At 30.7% G+C, this 22,884-nt stretch overlaps 1 protein-coding gene across 1 annotated transcript; it reads right to left on the reverse strand.

Moving 5' to 3' along the window:
• Positions 1 to 7,839: 7,839 nt before the first annotated feature.
• Positions 7,840 to 9,076, reverse strand: LOC131655093 (2-oxoglutarate-dependent dioxygenase AOP3-like). The gene is made up of 3 exons (XM_058924996.1): positions 8,652 to 9,076; positions 8,211 to 8,541; positions 7,840 to 8,128 (listed from the first exon to the last, which is right to left on the reverse strand). Exons 1-3 carry the CDS (start codon positions 9,026 to 9,028, stop codon positions 7,886 to 7,888), a joined length of 951 nt encoding a protein of 316 aa, XP_058780979.1. The 5' UTR covers positions 9,029 to 9,076; the 3' UTR covers positions 7,840 to 7,885.
• Between the last annotated feature and the right edge of the window lie 13,808 nt (positions 9,077 to 22,884).

The raw sequence follows: 22,884 nt of genomic DNA on the forward strand, positions 1-22,884 counted from the left end.
CAGAAAATCTAAAGTGCACACTGCTCTATCAAGTATTTTTTCAGTTAAGTGAGTGCCTTTCCTACCATTGCTCCACGTGAATTGATTTCCAACAGTTGGTAAATGAATGAATTGGTTAGAGTCAGACCAATTAAAGATATCAAACATATGAATTTTAGCAGGGATACATTTGCCTTTATATTCCTCATTGCTAATAATGGCATTGAAATACCCTATGAAGCACCAAGGTGTTCCAGGTGAAGCAACACTAAGTTTGTTCCACAATTGTCTTCTCTGAATGTGGATTGTGGAGGCATAGATTACAGAGAAGCCAAGGTTAATGTTAGAAACATTGATAGTAAAAGAGATATGTTGGTCATCTTTGAAAACAGTTAAAGGATTAAGGGAGCTTTTACAAAAACACCAAACATTGGGTAAAAGATCAATTCTATAACTAGAATCAAAATATTTTAAATCAAACCTTTGGAGCCATCTTTGAGGGAAATTCTCAAAGTTCATCCATGGATCAGCAATAAACACAAAGTCAGGAAAATGCTTTTGAATCAGTCTTCTGAGGGCAAGCCTCGAAGCTTTATTTGCCACCCCTCTGATGTTCCAAAAAAGGGTCTTCATAATGTTAGATTTTTTCTACTAGACCTCTGTCTAGTTTTATGGACAACTTTGCTTTTCTTATTTTTCCTTTTCTTAGCAGCCACCTGAAAGTCTTTTTCAGGTAAGAAATCTGAGCTCTGATCTTCCTCACTAGCAGCTCCATTCATATTATCCCAAGACTCATCCAGAAATTTCCTGACTGTCTCACTCCTAATCTGGTCTTCTTGAGTTTCAGGGACTAAATCCACCACCTGGGTGGCATCTACAAATTCTTGCGTTTCACTCCCTTCTGAAGATTGAGAGTTGACAACAATTTTGTTAGCCACAATAGCATTATCAGCAACATTATCGTCAATAACATTCTGGGGAGATGCTGCTGTGTTTGTGTTTTTAAAACAATCACATTATCCACTTTGACTCCACCATCCCCCAACTCATCCTTAGGGCTGGCTTGAACAACTGGCTCAGAAGCTTTCTTCCCATTGTTGTTGTTCATAGCCTTATCCATTTTTAAGGTGCTTTCTTTACCCTTTCCATTTATCACTCCCTTCCTCTTGCAGCTAACTATATTATGACCAATACACGAGCAAAAGGAGCAAAATTCTGGTATTTTTTCATATTCTATGTTAACAAAGAAGGCAAATCCCACTCGTTCCACTAAAATTTTGAAGCTAAGCTCTTTGGTTAAATCCAAATCTACCAAAACCCTAACAAAGTGTCCTAAGGGTCTATCGAAGGCTGACGTACTAGAAGCTCAATCAATGCATATCAGAGTTCCCACACTACTTGCAATGACAAATAGAATTCTAGGTCTCCAATACTCTTGGGAGAGACCATGAATCCTAATCCAAACTTGGGCTAAAGTTTGCTTGAGAGTAGATGGAACAAAGTCCTTTGTCCAAGGAAATAATTTAAGCACTCCTTATGGAATTGACCATGCATTCATAGAACGAACCCTTTGCACATCCTCAAGAGAGGAAAAAGCAAATTCAATTAAGCCTTTTCCCAGAGAAGTAACTCCCATTTTCCAATCGAGGGCCAAATTTGCATTAACTTTTCTTTGAGTTTTGAAACCGTTAATGGTGTGGAGCCTTTAGCCCAAACAACTCTGCCATGGAGGTGATGTTTGCAGGCATCAACCCCAAGTTTGTATTCATCTTTGGGGATGGTGATGGCCATCCTATCCCCTTTGAGACAAGGAACAGGGAGCTGGCTGGCTGGAATGTCACAGACACTGCTTGATACCGCCGCCGCGAAAGATTTTGTAGTTGGAGCTGAAGGAGGCGATTTGACATTGGAGATGTTAGGGGAAGAAGTTGTGGAGGTTTCAGGGAAGAGAAAAGAGCAGTCCATAGAAGAAGGAAGGGGGAGGAGGAGGGAGGAGCTATCACAGAGACGGTGGCGGAAAACTAGCCTTTATAGTCGTTATCGATGTTATCGACCACCATGTGACAAAAGGGCACAGCTTCTTTCAATTTTGATCTTAACTGAATTGTTTTACTGATATATATTTTTAATATAATTTTTATTTAAAAAATTAAAAGTTATTGTACTTCTTCATCGTACAATTTACAACAAAGAATACTCTTATAAAAAACGATCATTGATTTTAACATTTGATTTTAAAGTCACATTTCAAAAACTTAAACACGGTATAACACCTATACCATGCCCGAGATTCAACCTATTTATTCTTATTCGAATAAATAATTTAAAAGATATGGATTTCAAACTCATTTTAAGATAAATATTCTAACAATACAATAATCCTCCAACTAATATCAAAATTAAAAGAGATGCATAGATGTCATTAGTAAAAAATAATTCACAACCTCACATCACGCTGATCTTAATTTAGTACTAAATCAAATATGAGCTAGGTGAGAGAAATATCCTCACACCCAAATATTTTCACTAATTAGTTAAAAGATTGTTCTTTTCGAGTTAATTACTTAAAAGTGGAATATATGTTACTAATTCAAATGATAGATATTTTTATTAATAAGTATTGTTGTTTATTGTAAATGTAAGCGAAATATTGACATAATTGTGATAAAAAATATAGTAAAAAAACAACAATATTGATCCAACTAGGGGATTACACGGGTTGAGTTTGATTGAGTTTGACTTAATTTGTTATCCAACTCGTTCAAACTTCAACGAATTTGTTTCATTGTCATACCAACAATTTCACTTTCAAAATCGAACCAAATTGATTCGATCATCTATGAATTAATTTGGTTGAGTTCACGAGTTGTGTTTCAATTTTTTTTTGTTGATATTTTTTCAATTATATAGAAATGTAGCATAATTCAATACAACATGCACATTTATAACACTAAAATTGGATGAAACACATCCTATAATGTTTAATAAAACTAATCTATATGCTATAACACTTAATAATAGTAGAACATTTTACAAAATACATCATTTTCATAAAATACGTAAAATTATAAATGATACAAAAGAAAATAAGAAATAACACTTAATCTTACAATTACGGAAAATCATTGGTCTACTAGTATTATTGGCTGTGAATAAAAAATAACGCAAAATTGTCGTTTGCAGTGATATATTAATCTTATATTTTTATTTTAAACAATAATAAAAAAGAAATCACAAGTGTCATATCAACGGGTTCACAAGTTGAAAAATTCAAACCTGATACCGATCCAAAATTATACGGATTGTTGCGGGTTGGATTGAGTAACCCACAAATGAACGAGTTGAAATAATTTATGCGTTGATTCAGTTTAAGTCGACAGATTAGTAGGTAAGCATGCATCCATGAACAACCTTAGATCCAATGACATAACTTCAACTAACCAACTTTTGGTGTGACTTCTTTCTTTGAGTTTTAGCTATTATTTAAACTATTTTATTTATAATTTTGTTTGTTTTTTTGTCAATCAAAGAATTAAACTTCCTACACTATATGTCATACCCCAAAATTTGCCCATCATATTTAATCATATTTCAGTCCATCTGACTTTCAAATGCTCAAAGATACGCAAGAAGGAACCATGCAGTCTCTCTCCTAAACAACAGCCTCTAAACTAGGGTTTTGTATTTCTCAAAGTAAAATCAAGTTCTAAGACCTCAAATGGATCCCATGGCCTCTCATATGCTTCAAAGGGTCCTCATGCCAAGTTTCAAGCTCTGATTCATAGGATTGCTCAATCAACTGCTCAAATGATCAATAGGCGACTGGTTTGACCCAAAAGTCAACTATTGTCAAAGTACAGTCAAAATTCCTGATTTTTTGTCAAAATCCTCATTCTGAAGTATCATTCATCATTTGATCAAGGAATGATCATGATTCATCAAGAAGAGTTCAAAAATCAACAAAATCCAAAGTTTCTAAATTAGGGTTTCATAGGAGAAAGTCAACAGAACTTTGACCAGCCATAACTTCCACATGGAACATCAGAAATTTCCCATCCAAAGCTCATTTTGAAGGAAATTGAATTATCTATAATTTTGCCCCTCACAAGCCAAGTCTAAAAATGCTTCATTTGAGAGATATGGATCAAAACATTACATGTCCTTTTTTTAAAGTCAACAAAAAGTCATTATTTCTCAAAGAATGGTATATGAACATGGAAGACTCAATTGGCACGAGACCAAAAATTATGGTTAGAGGACTCTTCAAGCTTTCTAAAAAGCCCAAAAACACTCAAAAATATGGAAAATTGAGGAGGTTACAAGATGTGCAAGTTGAGCAATTTTCAAGAGGTGTACAAAGAGAAATATGGTCCAAAATGATTCTTCTTCTAAATGGGCTTGATTTCTTTTTGTTCTAACATCGTTTTAAGCCTATTCACGACCATGAAATATATCTTCTATATTTTTATTGTTTTCATTTATTATTTTATAGATTTTATTCATTAAAATCATAATTTAATTAAATAAAATTATAAAAATAATAGAAGATTTGATTTGGCCTCATAATTGAATATCAAAATACCACATAATCATTCCAAAATCATGGCAAGATAGATGGGGACAAAAATAGAATAATTTGAACAAAATTTGAATCAAATCTTTTTCAAATTTCATTCAATCAATCAACTTATTTTGTGATCATGTCTCTACCCTAATTGTGACCAATATAAATACCATATGATATACTCAAGATGTGGAGACGAAAATAAGGAGAAGAGCTAGGGTTTGTCAAGAACAAAATTTTCAAAGACTAGGGCACGGGCAAAGAGCAAGATTCAGAAGGATTCAAGGCCAACTAATTACTTCACTCGACCCCTGAGGCATTACACGGTAAGGTAGGATCATAAGTTAAGCCTGTTTATGCTTGTAACGTAGAGATCACGTTCTTCGCATGTATGTACGTTGTAGCTTTCATATACCGTATTTCACCATGTTTTAACGTAAACTAACGATCCTAACAAGCTTCTGAGATTAATTAGAGCCGATCCAACGTAACATATTGGAGCTTTAGGCTAGAAACTGTAATTCACCATTGTTGAGAGTCTGGACCTGCAAAGCTTCGAAGCCTATGTTCTAGGGCGTTTCACGCAAAAGAGGCGCCATATTTGAATTCAGGGATGAATTTTATGTAAATCTGGGTTCTTGGTTTTAATGATTAATGCGTTTTCTTGTAGTTGATAAATTGCAGGTTATTAGCTACGAACGTTTTGCAGAAACTCGTAGCCAATCTGAAGCTACTTTCGTAGCTATTTTGTAATGTTTTTGATGCAGGGTGGAAGGAAGAAGATGGTATGCGTGTCACGATAATATTGGCCGGTCAAAAAGCTTACCCTCTCTCTCTCTCTCAGAATGATCACGCGCGGAGACCGTTGAATGGCTGGTCAACGCGTTGGCGCACCTCTCTCATGCTCTCATTTGTTCTTCCCATAGCCAGTGGGTCCCAGTTTGACTAGTGTGTTGGAAATATAATTTAAAATGTGTTTTATTATATAATGATTGTTGATGAAATATATAACGAATTAACTGTGCAGCGCGCTTGGTAAAGGCAATATATATATGACATCTGAAACCTGGGTTCGAGCCAGACCCAGGTAATTTATTTTTAACAAAGTGCTCACTTTCAGATCCCATGCTCATGCTTTCATATCCATACGGTGCTCCCTCAGATCCCCACCATCAAATCCCTTCAGCATTCAAATCGTACGCCCAAGAAACTACAGTTCCACCATGGTCCATCATGAAGCCTCCACACAGGATCCAGAGCTAAGATTTCTAAACTTTTTTTATGTATAATTAATTGCATTTTTCTTATATCAATTGTTTTAATAATTATAAATCATTATTAGTTATTTTCTTTTTTTCTAAAAAATCATATAAATAAATAAAGATAATATAATTATGATATTTAATCGAATGTTCAACTTTTTTTTACAAAATAACTTTTAATTGTTATTTAAATATTAAAATTATTTGTTTTACATAATTCTTTTTTTCAAATTAGGATTTAGGTTTTTACTAGATTAATTTTGGTATAATTTTAAACCTTAGTCCGTAGGTTTTAACCTTAGGATTTCTTTGACCTTTGCCCCCTAACTCTAAGAATCTCCTTCTGGTAGGTGTTGCCCATTAACCCTGGTCTAGATTTTTACCTGTTTATTATATTAACCATGGTTAAGATCGCTAATACACTAATATTTTTTCTTCTCCGTGCCTAATTTTCAGGGTTAACCAAGATCCTCCGACTACGGCCATATCAGATCAAAAGCTAAGTCCCTGATTTTATTATTATTATTATTTATTAATTTATTTTTTGCCTCATAAAATAAATTAGGGCTTACTTTCAAATGTCAATGAACTCCTCCTACACTCACCCTTTGTTGTTTACTTTTCCTTTTCCAATTTTCAGGGTTTAACCAACTAATCAAAGCTCAAATGTTCGGTAACCCTAAAACTTGTTCTCTTTTATTTTAATTATTACTTGTGTCAGACTTATTGCGCTGTTGGGGTTTCTGTTCTTATTGCTTTTTCTCCCCCATCCCCATGGCTTATTATGTAACTGTTCCTGGACTGTATTGTGTGGCCTTGAAGGCACTTAACATTGTTTATATTATTGCGTGGTTAGTAATTCTAGGGAGTGATAACTTATTAATTGAATGTAGAATCATTAAATTTTACAAGATAATTATTCGAATTAATCACGTGATTGTGCACCCACACACCTTTTGGGGTAACCTCTTTTGTTGCCTGTTGCCTGTTGCCTGTTGCCTTGTTTCCTTGTGTTTTTCAGTGCAGAATAGCCAAGTCCCTCGAATACGAGGACGCCTCAGCAATGTTGCCCTCAGTTCATTCAGATCATAAGTCCCAATGATGCTGCCTTCGATTCGCTAATATGATCTCGTCCCTCGAAGTTGTCTACGAAATGCTGAGGTGTCCTCTGGTTGCCTAAATAATGATGGTTATTCTGATCTTTCCCTTTGACTACATGCCCTCTCTACGGCAGGGACAGTTTTATGGCGAACGATATCTCGATGACCCTTAACATCCAATTGAAAGACTTCCTGCCCTCTCATGGTATGGATAGACCCTTTCCCATTAAAAGCTAAAAGAACATTTTTCAAAATTTAGGGTAGTTGCTACTAATTGCTTGCTCTAAATTCAAAATCTTTTTCCCACTCTTTTCAAAATCAAATTCAAAAAGACTACGCTTATTTACAAGCTAAAGTTCTTCTTCGAAATCTTTTCTTATTCACACACGACACTTCAAACATTTCAAACAATTTAAAAGTGAGCTAAGCAATTAAGAGCCCATGGATAACCATGGATGCAAAAGGTGCTTTACACCTTTCCTTTGTATAACTTACCCCCCCGAACTCAAAGTCTTTTAAAAAGGTTTTTTTCCTGTTCTTTTAACCTTTCTAAAATTGGATAAAATAAAAGTCGGTGGCGACTCATGCTATCCGCAACATTTCAAATAAAGTCAGTTCACCGTATTACACTATATATGAAACGAATACAAACTTTTAATTTTATCATATTTTATTTCAATTTAATTATTTATTAAAACTATTTCATTCAATTTTTTTATTCAATTAAAAAAATGTGAGACAAAAAGGCAATACATAAATAAACATAAATTATTTGTGCAATATATAAAATTAAGAAAGCAATACATAAAATAGGATAAGAGTGTAACTTATATAGGAACATAAATTATTTTTGCATTATATGAAAGTAAAATGGCAATGCATTTTATTTGATTAATCTAATTTATTAAATAAAATGAGAGTACAAATACTCTACATTATTATAGCATAAAGGAGTATTGCCTATATCTCATAACCAGACATTAAATTCCAGCAAAATCTTCAAATGCTCCCAATTTAGTACCAACAGTTTTAATAAAATTGATGAAATCTTCATACGTGAATGTCTTGTAACGGAGAGGATGATCTTCATCTACTAACTCAGAGGGCACCTTAATGATTGTTTCTTCCTTTGGAAGTGAAAAAAGAATAAATACATATCTGTCTTTGTTTCCTCTTATCGCCACTCTATGTATTGGTGCTTCAAATCTTCCATTACTCCATACCTATATATTAATCATTATAATCATAACAAAAATAATTTAATTTAATTACTTATAAATAAATGTATAGATAGTTATATGTTACCTGCAACATTTCACCAACCATTACAACAAAACCATTTGGAGGAACATTTACGTTAACCCAATTGCCTGATTTCTGTAGAAGTTGTAGACCTTGGACTTCATTCTCACTTATGAAGGTAAGAGTGGATTTGTCAGTGTGAGGCACAAAAGTAATAGCAGAATCAGTTGTTTCTTTAGGGAGTGGATACTTTGTTAGCCGTGTATCATTACCTCTACACAACTCTTCAACTTCTGAAATGTAATTTTTTGGAAGGCCAAAGCCCTCCACAACCATCTTTAGGATAATTGAGCTTAATTTTCGTGCTTCTGAGCTAAATGAAAGTAGTGCCTCACTGCATATACATAATTTATTATACTTCATTTTATTACCAAATAATAAAATATTTTAAAACAAAATTATCAAAGTAAGCTAAAAAATTAACAAAGTAAAACAATTAATTACCAAAAATTTGGATTTCCTTCAGGCCACATGAGCTTAGTGAAACTTCGAGTCTCATTTGGATCAAAAGTATCATCAATACCGAATGTTTGACTATTAGGAAGGGCAGCGCTCTTGGACGAATAGCCCCTATAAACTCTTTTTCCAGTGAACTTCGTCTTTGTCTCCTCAGGTAGATCAAACAAAGATTTAATGCCCGTGAACATTTCATTTTGTAATTCTTTCGGTATTTCATCACATCTTAAGAGAAACATACCATGACTCTCAAATGCTTCTCTCACTTTCTTACTCATTTCTTTCCATCCTTGACCTCCTTCTTCTAATGTAATTCCAGTGCTCTTACGAAAATCTAAAATTGGGACTCCACTCTCAGTATCCATTTTTCTTTCTTCTCTTTTTCTTTTGTACTATATTTCGTTATGTGAATTGTATTTGTCTTAACCAATATTATGATATATATATATATATATATATATATATATATATATATATATATATATATATATATATATATATATATATATATATATATATAAAAGCCATTTTAAAATGTTACAAATATGTCTTTTTATACATTGAACATAATAATGTTTTTAAGATATATTCTACATCTACTTTTATACCAAATGTCACTTTTCTTATAATAAAGAATTTTGTTTTGATCGGAAAAAATAAATTAGAGAATTGCATAAAAACATTTTAAAAAGTTACAAATATGTTTTTTCATACATTGAACATAATAATGTCTTCAAGATATATTCTACATCTAATTATATGCCAAATTTCACTTTTCTTATTTCAGACATATTACCATTTAATTGTAAATAGATGAAAGAGAATAATAATTTTACTAAATAATTAAACTCAGTGATTTTGACCAATATATATATATATATATATATATATATATATATATATATATATATATATATATATATATATATATATATATATATATATATATATATATATATATATATATATATATATATATATATATATATATATATATATATATATATAAAATTAAATTCACTGATTTTGTTCAAATAAATAAATAATTAAATTTAACTCAATAAAAATAATAATAATAAGAATAACAATAACAATATAGATAAATATGATTCTTCTACTTATTATTATAATTATTATTAATATTATTGTTTCTATTTATTTATATTTTTATTGAAATAAATTAATTATTTACTTATTTGGTTAAAATCATTAAATTTAATTATTTACTAAAATTATTATTCTCTTTCATCTCTTTACAGTTATATTTTAATATGTGTGAAATAAGAAAAGTGACATTTGGTATAAAAGTAGATGCATAATATATCTTGAAGACATTATAATGTTCATTGTATGAAAAAACATATTTGTATCTCTTTTTAAAATGTTTTAAAGTAATTCTCTAATTTATTTCTTCTGATCAAAGCAAAATTCTTAATTATAAGAAAATTAACATTTTGTTTAAAAGTAGATGTAGAATATATCTTGAAGACATTATTATGTTTAATGTATGAAAAAACATATTTGTAACTTTTTAAAATGTTTTAAAGCAATTCTCTAATTTATTTTTCCTGATCGAAGCAAAATTCTTTATTATATATGTGCATTGAATAGAGGGAGCCATTTTATTCTTGTAAAGAAATTAATATATAGAAAACATAGGGATATATATATATATATATATATATATATATATATATATATATATATATATATATATATATATATATATATATAATTATATACAAATAAGCCATTTTAAAAAGTTACAAATATGTTTTTTCATACATTGAACATAATAATGTCTTCAATATATATTCTACATCTACTTTTATACCATATGTCACTTTTCTTATTATAAAGAATTTTGTTTTGATCGGAAAAAATAAATCAGAAATTTGTTTTAAAACATTTTAAAAAGTTACAAATATGTTTTTTCATACATTGAACATAATAATGTCTTAAAGATATATTATACATCTAATTTTATGCCAAATATCAATTTTCTTATTTCAGATATATTAAAATTTAATTGTAAATAGATGAAAGAGAATAATAATTTTACTAAATAATTAAACTAAATGATTTTGCCAATAAATATATAATTAAATTCACTGATTTTGACCAAATAAATAAATTATTTAATTAATTCAATAAAAATAATAATAATAAATAGAAATAATAATAAGAATAAAAATATAAATAAGTATGATTCTTCTTCTTCTTATTATTATATTATTATTATTTCTATTTTTGTTTATATTTTTATTGAATAAATTAAATTATTTAATTATTTGGTCAAAATCATTGAATTTAATTATTTACTAAATTTATTATTCTTTATCATCTCTTTACAATTATATTTTAATATGTGTAAAATAAGAAAAGTGAAATTTGATATAAAAGTAGATGCATAATATATCTTGAAGACATTATTATGTTCATTGTATAAAAAAACATATTTGTAATTTTTTAAAATGTTTTAAAGCAATTCTCTAATTTATTTTTCCGGATCAAAGAAAAATTCTTTATTATATATGTGCATTGAATAGAGGGAGCCATATTATTCTTGTAAAGAAATTAATATATAGAAAACATAGGGATATATATATATATATATATATATATATATATATATATATATATATATATATATATATATATATATATATATATATATATATATATATATATATATATATATATATATATATATATATATATATATTATATACAAATAAGCCATTTTAAAAAGTTACAAATATGTTTTTTCATACATTGAACATAATAATGTCTTCAAGATATATTCTACATCTACTTTTATATCATATGTCACTTTTCTTATTATAAAGAATTTTGTATTGATCGGAAAAAATAAATCAGAAAATTGTTTTAAAACATTTTAAAAAGTTACAAATATGTTTTTTCATACATTGAACATAATAATGTCTTAAAGATATATTATACATCTAATTTTATGCCAAATATCACTTTTCTTATCTATCTATCTATATATTACTAAGAAATTGACCAAACTGCCAAAATTACCCTTCTTACTAAAAATTATTACACTACAAATTCGACAAAATAGTAATTAACAAATTCACTCTATCACTTTTCTATTGTCCAATGAAAATGAAGACTTTTGCCACATGTCAATTGCATTATTTAGCATTCAACTTTTTCTCCCCAACACACATCTTCTCTCTCTTATTTCAAATTTCAAATTTCTTTCACATTTCATTTTCCCACACTTTCTTACTTTCATTTTAATTTTTCTCCATTTACTTATTATCACAAAAATTATAATCTATTTTTTAATTTTAATAAAATTAAATATTTATTTATCTTACGGGTCACATTCAACACAATATTTAATTTATTTTAATTGATCATTACACACTTTCTCTATCTTAATTAAAATTTAAAATTTCTCTCACATTTTTTTTTCACACTTTCTTACTTTCTTTTTAAATTTTTTTCTCTATTTATTTATTACTCCTAAAAATATCTATTTTTTAATTTTAATAAAATTAAAAATTTTGTTTTATCACGGGTCACTGTCAACACAATATCTATTTTATTTTAATCAATCATTTTCTTTATTTGAGTGATAATATTTTTTTTTTAATTTTCTCCATCTCAATTTTTTTTTATGATTATTTAATGCAATTAAATTTATATGATTATTATTCATTTTATATTTGTATTTAAATATATTTTGTATTGCTTCAAAGATTTTTTTTATTTCACGGGTCATTATCAATACAATATCTATTTTATTTTAATCAACAACTACTATTAATTGAGAGATAATTTTTATCTTACTAGTTTCAGATATATTAAAATTTAATTGTAAATAGATGAAAGAGAATAATAATTTTACTAAATAATTAAACTAAATAAATGATTTTGCCAATAAATATATAATTAAATTCACTGATTTTGACCAAATAAATAAATAATTTTATTTAATTCAATAAAAATAATATTAATAAATAGAAATAATAATAAGAATAAAAATATAAATAAATATGATTCTTCTTCTTATTATTATATTATTATTATTATTATTATTATTTCTATTTTTGTTTATATTTTTATTGAATAAATTAAATTATTTAATTATTTGGTTAAAATCATTGAATTTAATTATTTACTAAATTTATTATTCTTTATCATCTCTTTACAATTATATTTTAATATGTGTAAAATAAGAAAAGTGAAATTTGATATAAAAGTAGATGCATAATATATCTTGAAGACATTATTATGTTCATTGTATGAAAAAACATATGTAATTTTTTAAAATGTTTTAAAGCAATTCTCTAATTTATTTTTCCGGATCAAAGAAAAATTCTTTATTATATATGTGCATTGAATAGAGGGAGCCATATTATTCTTGTGTGTGTATATATATATATATATATATATATATATATATATATATATATATATATATATATATATATATATATATATATATATATATATATATATATATATATATATATATATATATATATATATATATATAGTGAGATTTTGGATCGAACTCTAGTATGGCCGAAGGGTAGCTTCTTGGTTCGACAGGGTTAAGCATGAAGTCAAAGGTTGTTCACATGCTTGTGTCGAAGATGCTAGGGTTGTTAGCATGTTAAATTAGGTTTTAGTGTTTAAACCCTAATTTGTTAAGTTAGCTTGTTTATTAAGTTGACTTGTGTAATGGGCCTTGTGGAAAAAGCCCATTAGTTAGTATGTTAGGTTTATTATAAATAGCATACTAGTCTCTCATCATTGCTAAGCTGCAAATCCTAATTGAGGGTGAGAGAGGTTATTTGTTATTCTTGTAAACTTGTAATCTTGTTTTAAGAGAAAGTAAAAGAATAGCAGTTATAACCAATTCTTGTGTTCTTATTCTCTTCCCTAATTCCCTATTATACTTTGTTATTGGTATCGTTTTTCACAACAAATTGGTGCGGTGAGCGTGGAGAAGATGCCGTCAACAAAGTATGAGATTGAAAAATTCACCGGAGTGAATGATTTCGGTCTGTGGCGCTTAAAGATGAAAGCCCTACTGGTTCAGCAGGGTTGTTTGGAAGCGTTGAAGGGAGAGGCAGCCATGAATGCTGCATTAACGGCAGCGGAGAAGACAACTATGATCGAGAAAGCACACAGCGCAATTTTGTTGAGCCTTGGTGATAAGGTTCTCCGACAGGTATCAAAGGAGACGACGGCATCAGGGTTATGGGTGAAACTTGAAAGTTTGTATATGACCAAATCGCTGGTAAATCGACTCTACCTGAAGCAAGCTTTGTATTCATTCAAGATGATTGAAGACAAAGTATTGGCTGAGCAGTTGGATATGTTCAACAAGCTGATTCTTGATCTTGAAAATATTGATGTGAAGATCGATGATGAAGATCAAGCGCTGTTACTATTGTGTTCTTTGCCTAGATCACATGCTCACTTCAAAGAAACTCTCTTGTATGGAAGGGAGTCCCTGACGTTTGAAGAAGTTCAATCAGCCTTGTACTCTAAGGACTTGAATGAACGAAAGGAGCATAAACCTTCGACTGTTGGCGAAGGTTTGGCCGTTAAAGGAAAACTCTTACGAAAGGATGGTAAGTTCGACAAGAAGAAAGGCAAAAGCCAGTCGAAGTCTTACAGTGGCGAAGCATCTGGCATTCGATGCTACCATTGTAAAAAGGAGGGTCACACAAGAAAGGTGTGCCCTGAACGCCTGAAATATCATGGAGGTAAGGATAATGGCAACGCTGCCATTGTTCAAGATGATTTCGAATCATCTGATGTTCTTGTGGTTTCAAGCAGTGACTCTAAGAGAGAGTGGATTATGGATTCAGGTTGCACTTGGCACATGACTCCAAACAAAGACTTGTTCGAGGAATTATGTGATCAAGATGGGGGATCAGTATTGCTGGGAAACAACAAGGCTTGCAAGATTGCAGGTATTGGATCTGTTAGATTCAAGCTCCATGATGAGTCAATAAGGTTGTTGACTGAAGTCAGGTATGTTCCTGATTTGAAGAGAAATCTGCTTTCTCTTGGTGAATTCGACAAGAAAGGATATGTTTTCCAAGGAGAAAAAAGTATCCTAAGAGTCATGAAGGGTTCGAAGGAAGTCTTGAGAGGCGTGAAGAAACAAGGCTTGTATACCCTTGAGGCTGAAGTTGTAAGTGGTTCGACAAATGTTGCATCCACGAAACCTTTGTCGAAAACTGAAATCTGGCACATGAGATTGGGCCATGTCAGTGAAAGGGGTCTGGTCGAATTAGGGAAACAAAATCTGCTTGGTGGAGACAAAGTCGAAAAGCTGAAGTTTTGTGAACCCTGTGTACTTGGAAAATCTTGCAGAGTGAAGTTCAACAAAGGCAAATCAAGAACACATGGATCCCTTGATTACATCCATGCTAATCTTTGGGGGTCTGCAAGGTGTGCATCACATTCTGGGGCAAGGTATTTCCTATCCATAGTAGATGATTATTCCAGAAAATTATGGGTATTCATCCAGAAGACTAAGGATGAAACGTTTGAGAATTTCAAAAGTTGGAAGACTCTGGTTGAAAATCAGACTGGCAGAAAGGTCAAGAGGTTGAGAACCGACAATGGCCTTGAATTTTGCAATGAGGCATTCGACAGTTTTTGTGCTACCTCTGGTATTGCAAGGCATAGAACTACTGCAGGTACTCCACAACAAAATGGTTTGGCTGAAAGGTTTAATCGAACTATTTTGGAGAGAGTTAGATGTATGTTGACTAGTGCGGGGTTAAAGAAGGTGTTCTGGGCTGAGGCTGTTGCGACAGCAACATATCTGATAAACAGATGTCCTTCGACAGCGTTAGATATGAAGACACCTGAAGAAGTTTGGTTGGGACATCCACCAGATCTCGACAAACGGAGAGTATTTGGCTGCATAGCCTATGCTCACATTAGGCAAGACAAGGTCGAACCTAGAGCTCTGAAATGCATGTTCATGGGATACCCAGAAGGAGTCAAAGCTTATAGGCTATGGTGCCTAGAGCCAGGTCACAGGAGGTGTATCACCAGTCGAGATGTTGTTTTCAATGAAGCTGAAATGGCTTTTAAGAAAACTGATGATGTTGGTCGAAGTACAGAAACATCTGACGAAGAGCTGGAACAGGTAGAGATTCCTGTTGAGGTGGAGCATGTTGATGCTGAATTGCATGTCCCTGATGAAGTCGAAGAAGAAGCAGAAGATGCTGAGGAAGTTTAGGAAACTGACGATGACTACCTATTGTCGAGAGATAGGTCGAGAAGAGTCATCAAACCACCTCAGAGACTTGGGTATGCAGATCTTATAGCTTATGCATTAATCTCTGCCAGTGAGGTTCTTGATGATGAACCTAGAGATTATAAGGAAGTTATGAGGAGTCAAAATAAGACTGAATGGCTGAAGGCCATGGATGATGAGATGAAATCTCTTCATGATAATCACACTTGGGAACTGATCAAGAAACCTGCTGGGGCAAGGTTAGTCAGCTGTAAATGGATTTTCAAAGTTAAGGAAGGAATTGAAGGAGTGACGTCGAAAAGATATAAGGCAAGGTTAGTCGCAAGGGGTTTCACTCAGAAAGAAGGTGTCGACTTCAATGATGTGTTTTCTCCTGTTGTGAAACATAGGTCCATTCGAATGCTGCTTGCCATGGTGGCACAGTTCGATCTTGAACTGGAACAGATGGATGTGAAAACTGCGTTCTTGTATGGTGATCTAGATGAAACGATCCTGATGAGGCAACCTGAAGGGTATGTCGAAAAGGGGAAGGATGATTATGTGTGTAAGTTAAAGAGATCCTTGTATGGGCTGAAACAATCTCCTCGACAGTGGAATAGGAGATTCGACAAGTTCATGACACGCATAAGTTTCATTAGAAGTCAGTTCGACCATTGTGTTTACTTCAGATTTCGACCTGGTAATTCATTTGTTATTTTGTTGCTTTATGTGGATGATATTCTCATAGCAAGCAACAGTGTCGAAGATGTGATGAGGGTGAAGGCTGAACTCAATAAGGAGTTCGATATGAAGGATCTGGGAGCTGCTTCCAGGATTCTTGGAATTGACATTCGAAGAGATAGAAAGAAGTCGAAGTTATGCCTATCTCAAGAGGCATATCTACGGAAGATTCTTGAAAAGTTTGGTATGTCGAATTCGAAGCCAGTTGTGACTCCAACAAACCCTCAATTCAAGCTGAGTATTGATCAGTGTCCCAGTACTGATGTGGAAAGAGCCTATATGAATAGCATCCCATATGCTAATATAGTTGGTTCTTTGATGTATGCTATGGTTTGTACTAGACCCGACATAGCATACGCAGTAAGTCTTGTAAGCAGGTACATGGCGAATCCTGGAAAGGATCACTGGCAAGCATTGAAGTGGATTTTAAGGTACATAAATGGGTCTCTGAATAGAGTCCTAATTTATGGTGGAGCCTTGAGTGAAGATGGTAAAGCAGTAATCGAAGGATATGTCGACTCTGATTATGCAGGTTGTATGGATTCCAGGAAATCTATTTCTGGATATGTTTTCACTATGTTTGGCACATCAATTAGTTGGAAAGCAACACTTCAGAAGGTTGTTGCTCTATCAACCACTGAAGCGGAGTACATTGCATTAACTGAAGCTGTGAAAGAAGCATTGTGGCTTGAAGGTTTTGCGAAGGAGCTGAAACTTCAAGGTCGAGGTATCACTGTTAAATGTGATAGTCAAAGTGCAATACACCTGTCGAAGAATTCAGCCTATCATGAGCGAACTAAGCACATTGATGTGAGGCTGCATTTCGTCAGAGGAGTAATCGAGCGTGGAGAAGTCCAAGTGCTGAAGGTTTCGACTGAAGACAATGCTGCTGATATGATCACCAAGACATTGCCGAGTTGCAAGTTTTTCCACTGTATGCAGTTGATAAAGCTGCATGAAGAAAGCTAGTTTGTTCCCTTGATGTTGTAGAGTTAGATCCAAGGTGGAGATTTGTGAGATTTTGGATCGAACTCTAGTATGGCCGAAGGGTAGCTTCTTGGTTCGACAGGGTTAAGCATGAAGTCGAAGGTTGTTCACATGCTTGTGTCGAAGATGCTAGGGTTGTTAGCATGTTAAATTAGGTTTTAGTGTTTAAACCCTAATTTGTTAAGTTAGCTTGTTTATTAAGTTGACTTGTGTAATGGGCCTTGTGGAAAAAGCCCATTAGTTAGTATGTTAGGTTTATTATAAATAGCATACTAGTCTCTCATCATTGCTAAGCTGCAAATCCTAATTGAGGGTGAGAGAGGTTATTTGTTATTCTTGTAAACTTGTAATCTTGTTTTAAGAGAAAGTAAAAGAATAGCAGTTATAACCAATTCTTGTGTTCTTATTCTCTTCCCTAATTCCCTATTATACTTTGTTATTGGTATCGTTTTTCACAACATATATATATATATATATATATATATATATATATTTATATATATATATATATATATATATATATATATATATATATATATATATATATATATATATATATATATATATATATATATATATATATATATATATATATATATATATATATATATATATATATATATATATAAGCCATGTTAAAGAGTTACAAATATGGTTTTTCATACATTGAACATAATAATGTCTTCAAGATATATTCTACATCTACTTTTATACCATATGTCACTTTTTTTATTATAAATAATTTTGTTTTGAACGATTAAATAAATTAGAGAATTGCTTTAAAACATTTTAAAAAGTTACAAATATGTGTTTTTATACATTGAACATAATAATGTCTTCATGATATATTCTACATCTAACTATATGCCAAATGTCACTTTTCTTATTTCAGACATATTAAAATTTAATTGTAAATATATGAAAGAGAATAATAATTTTACTAAATAATTACACTCAATGATTTTTACCAATACATATATAATTAAATTCACTGATTTTGATCAAATAAATAAATAATTGAATTTAATTCAATAAAAAAAATAATAATAATAAATAGAAATAATTATAAGAAGAAGAATAACTATATAAATAAATATTCTTCTTCTTCTTCTTCTTCTTCTTGTTGTTATTATTATTATTATTATTATTATTATTATTATTATTATTATTATTATTATTATTATTATTATTATTATTATTATTATTATTATTATTATTATTATTATTATTATTATTATTATTATTATTGTTGTTGTTATATTATTATTATTATTTCTATTTACTTATATTTTTATTGAATAAATTAAATTATTTACTTATTTGGTCAAAATCATTGAATTTAATTAATTACTAAATTTATTATTCTTTGTCATCTCTTTACAATTATATTTTAATATGTGTGAAATAAGAAAAGAGACATTTGATATAAAAGTAGATGCATAATATATCTTGAAGACATTATTATGTTTATTGTATGAAAAAACATATTTGTAACTTTTTAAAATGTTTTAAAGCAATTCTCTAATTTATTTTTTCTGATCAAAGCAAAACTCTTTATTATAAGAAAAATTACATTTTGTATAATGGTAGATGTAGAATATATCTTGAAGACATTATTATGTTCAGTAACATATTTTTCTGATAATGTATCGACTTTGCAACATATTTTTAATTAATGAACTCTACTTTAATAAGCGGCGGATTCGACGACACAAACATTAATTAGGGTTAGTAACAATTTTACGAAATCGGCTTATCAGCCAATTTTACGAAAATCGAAGATCGGAATCGAAAACTTTGCGCGAAATGAAACGAAATGGGGTATTTTTTTTTAAAAAAAAACCTAACACATAGGAGTCATTTCATATGGCGCCTATGTGTCAAGAACAATACGTTTGCGCCATTTGATATGGCTTGCCCTAATTAGGTCCACATTTTCGCCATTCCATTTGGCTCATTCATCCCTCCTTTGCACCATTGCGCCATTTGGTTTGGCGTATACCTCAGGGTCTGCTGCCAAACCTAGACACTTTGGTAAATTTTCTGAAAAACGGATTTTTTTTGTGTTTTTTTTTATACTTGTATATTTACAATTTTTTTCTAAAAAGTTATAATCATTTTAGATTTTTCTGTGTGGTGTGTGTGAGAGTGAGGTCACGGTTTCCATAGACCTTAGCTTAGTCATATTACATACTGTTGGAAATTATAATACTTAATAATATTTAATCACCATGGATGTGTTTCAAAATGACAAGAAAAATATCTATGTGAAGTTTGTATTTTGAATATGAAATTAGGCAATACTTCGTGAAGTGTGCTATAGGCAATTTGTAATTTGAATCAGAAATAGGCAACATTTCGTGAAGTGTTGCAGAATGAAAACATGCAACTCTTGGTAAAGGTTGCAATAGGCCAAGCTTTGTAACTTTTGGAAAATGAATTGTTTCACGAAGGGTCGCTACCCTATGAAATAATACTAAAGTGGCCTATAAAAACCTCATTCTGGATTCTGAAATCAACAACAAAAATGTACATATGATTAGCCTATTATCCTCACTAAAATTCCAGACACTCTTCGCTACATCCGAGTTTTCGTCGGTCTTACGCAAACTCGATAAAAGGCTGAATTATCCTGGGTATTCATGCGTTCCAACTCTAAGACAAATTGATAGTGCTTGAAATACTTATAAGGAAAATGATTTTGTTCACGATTCTAGCCTCGATTCCATTCGGTTTAAATTAATTTTCTAACAATCTTATAAGTATTTTAAAGAATGACAACCGAGGCTTTTGTTTCAAGCATCAAAGGATAAACTTCTATGTCGTAGACTACACACTCTAAACACAAGAATAATAATCGTCATAATGAACCCGGATACGTTCTTACTAATTTTTATAGAGATTAGTGTGCGGTGAAAGTCATAATATCAACATCTAAATATGTTTTTTTTAACCGTTTGTATGAGTGTTCGGTTACGGATATTATGATTTTTTTTAAATAAAATAAAATTTGAGATACTGTTTATATCAAACTGATCGCAAAAAAATTTAAAAATGATACATTAATTAAAACTCTTGTGACGCAGTAACTATATTTTCGGCTTATGCAAAATTATATATTATATGAATATGCTTGTATAATATGTATTATTATTAATTTTTTTGTTGTAAGACATGAAGTCAAATTCCAAAAGACTATTTTGCGATTGTATTGCAATCAGATAGCACCGTTTAATGAATTCATACCGTATCAAATATATAGCACTGTGTCAATGAACTTTCACTGTTAGCCTATTGCACATATATGCATATGTTGTTATATTATAAATTGGTACTGGGTAAAATTTGAATTACTTTAACCGTTACTTACCCATTGACACATTGTTTTAATAAAGATGCTGAGAAATGCGAGTTAGAGTAAAATGTTTTTCATAGTATATGATTATTAGAAAACAATAGTAATAGTATGTTTGCATTATATATATAAATTGTATGGTTAAATATTCATTGTTGAATAAAGTATATATAAAATAGTAAGATCATTTACAAAATAATGTAAATTTATTGTATTGAATAAGTTAAAATTGGTTGATCATTAAAGTGGTCAAATTAATTAATATTTATGGTTCTCAATTATGCAATTGAATTATGATCTATATGCTAGATTAATTGTCTGTGTTTCATGAAATTTATTATTATAAGACATATAAAGATGATTCATAACGAGATGTAGAATTTTGAGAACCTTATCGCGGAGGATAAGGAATTCTAGATTCCCACAAATAAAGAACCTCGTGAGGAAGGTTCTCCGCGGATTGTTGAAACACAAACCGAAAGTTCGTCAATGATTGTTAAAAAAAAACAAATCGAACTTGGAATAAGCAGAAAGTTTAAAAGGCTGAGGATTTAGAACCGAACAAAATCGATTGTCGGCATATTTCTTGTATCCAGTAGAAGAAAAATGTGGGATTTTGTTCGTAAGATTCCTATTATTCTTCGAGTGGAAGATGATCCTAAAGAGTTATAGTGAAGATGTAATTTTAAGGGACTTCTCTTGGAATGGTGTTATCCAAGCTGAAATGAAACAAATAATGTCAAAGTACACTTGGAAACTTGCCAATCTACCTAAACGATAAAAATCCATTGGATGAAAATGGATGTCGAGAAGGAAGTATCATAGTGATGATACACTAGACACCTACAATGATAGATTAGTGGCCAATGATTTTATACAAAAGGAATGTGTTGATTATTTCAACACATATGCACCACCAACAAGGATGGCGATAATTAAAAGTATCGCTTACATTAGTTTCTTTGCATGATCTTATTGATCAAATAGATGTCAAAACAATATTCCTAAATGGAGATCTTGATGAGGAGATTTACATGAAAAAAATAAGGTAATTTGCTTCTTGGTAATGAACAAAAGGTGTGGAAGCTTATAAAATCTTTGTATGAATTAAAACAAGCACAGAAAAAAAATGGCACCAAAGGTTTGATTCTATCATTGCAAGATTCACAAATTAAAGGGGAGACACACAACTTAGGGGGAGAATTTTCAATCTTATTAAAACAAGAATTTAAAGAGTTTGTCATCATCAAAAAAGGGGAGATTGTGAAGAATGCATCTTATATCTAGTTTTGATTGAAGACAAAGATTATCAAAGAAAGAAAAGATCAAAAGTGTCATGCACGTCAATGATGAAGTTGACCAAGAAGGTTTAACATAGAAATTCAAGAGAAAATTTGAGAGAAGTGAACATAAATAAGGTACTCATTGCAATTCATACTATACTACTTTAAATTGCTCATAATTTTATCTCTCACTTCATCTAAAAACCTTCTTGCATCATCATGCATGAGTATCTAAAAACCTTCTTCATCTACATCTTGTGACAAGTGTTTGTACACAAAGTTGTGTAAGAATATTGTGATATTTCGTTGTCTCTATGTTGATTACATGTTCATTAGCAATGAGATAAATTGAATCTTAGAAATAAAAAGGTTTCTAGCTTCCACATTCAAGATGAAAAATCTTGAAATAGTGGACACTCTTTTTGATCAAAGTAAAGCAAAAGAGTGGGGTTTAAAAACATAATCAAACACATTCAAGATGAAAGATCTTGGACTAGTTGACACTCTTTTGGGGATCAAAGTAATGCCAAAATAGTGGGGGTTATGAACTTAGTCAAATACACTTTGTTGAGAAAGTTCTTGATAAGTTTAAACTGTCACGTTTTA

The sequence above is a fragment of the Vicia villosa genome, linkage group LG3 (assembly GCF_029867415.1).
Source record: "Vicia villosa cultivar HV-30 ecotype Madison, WI linkage group LG3, Vvil1.0, whole genome shotgun sequence".
NCBI lineage: Eukaryota > Viridiplantae > Streptophyta > Magnoliopsida > Fabales > Fabaceae > Vicia > Vicia villosa.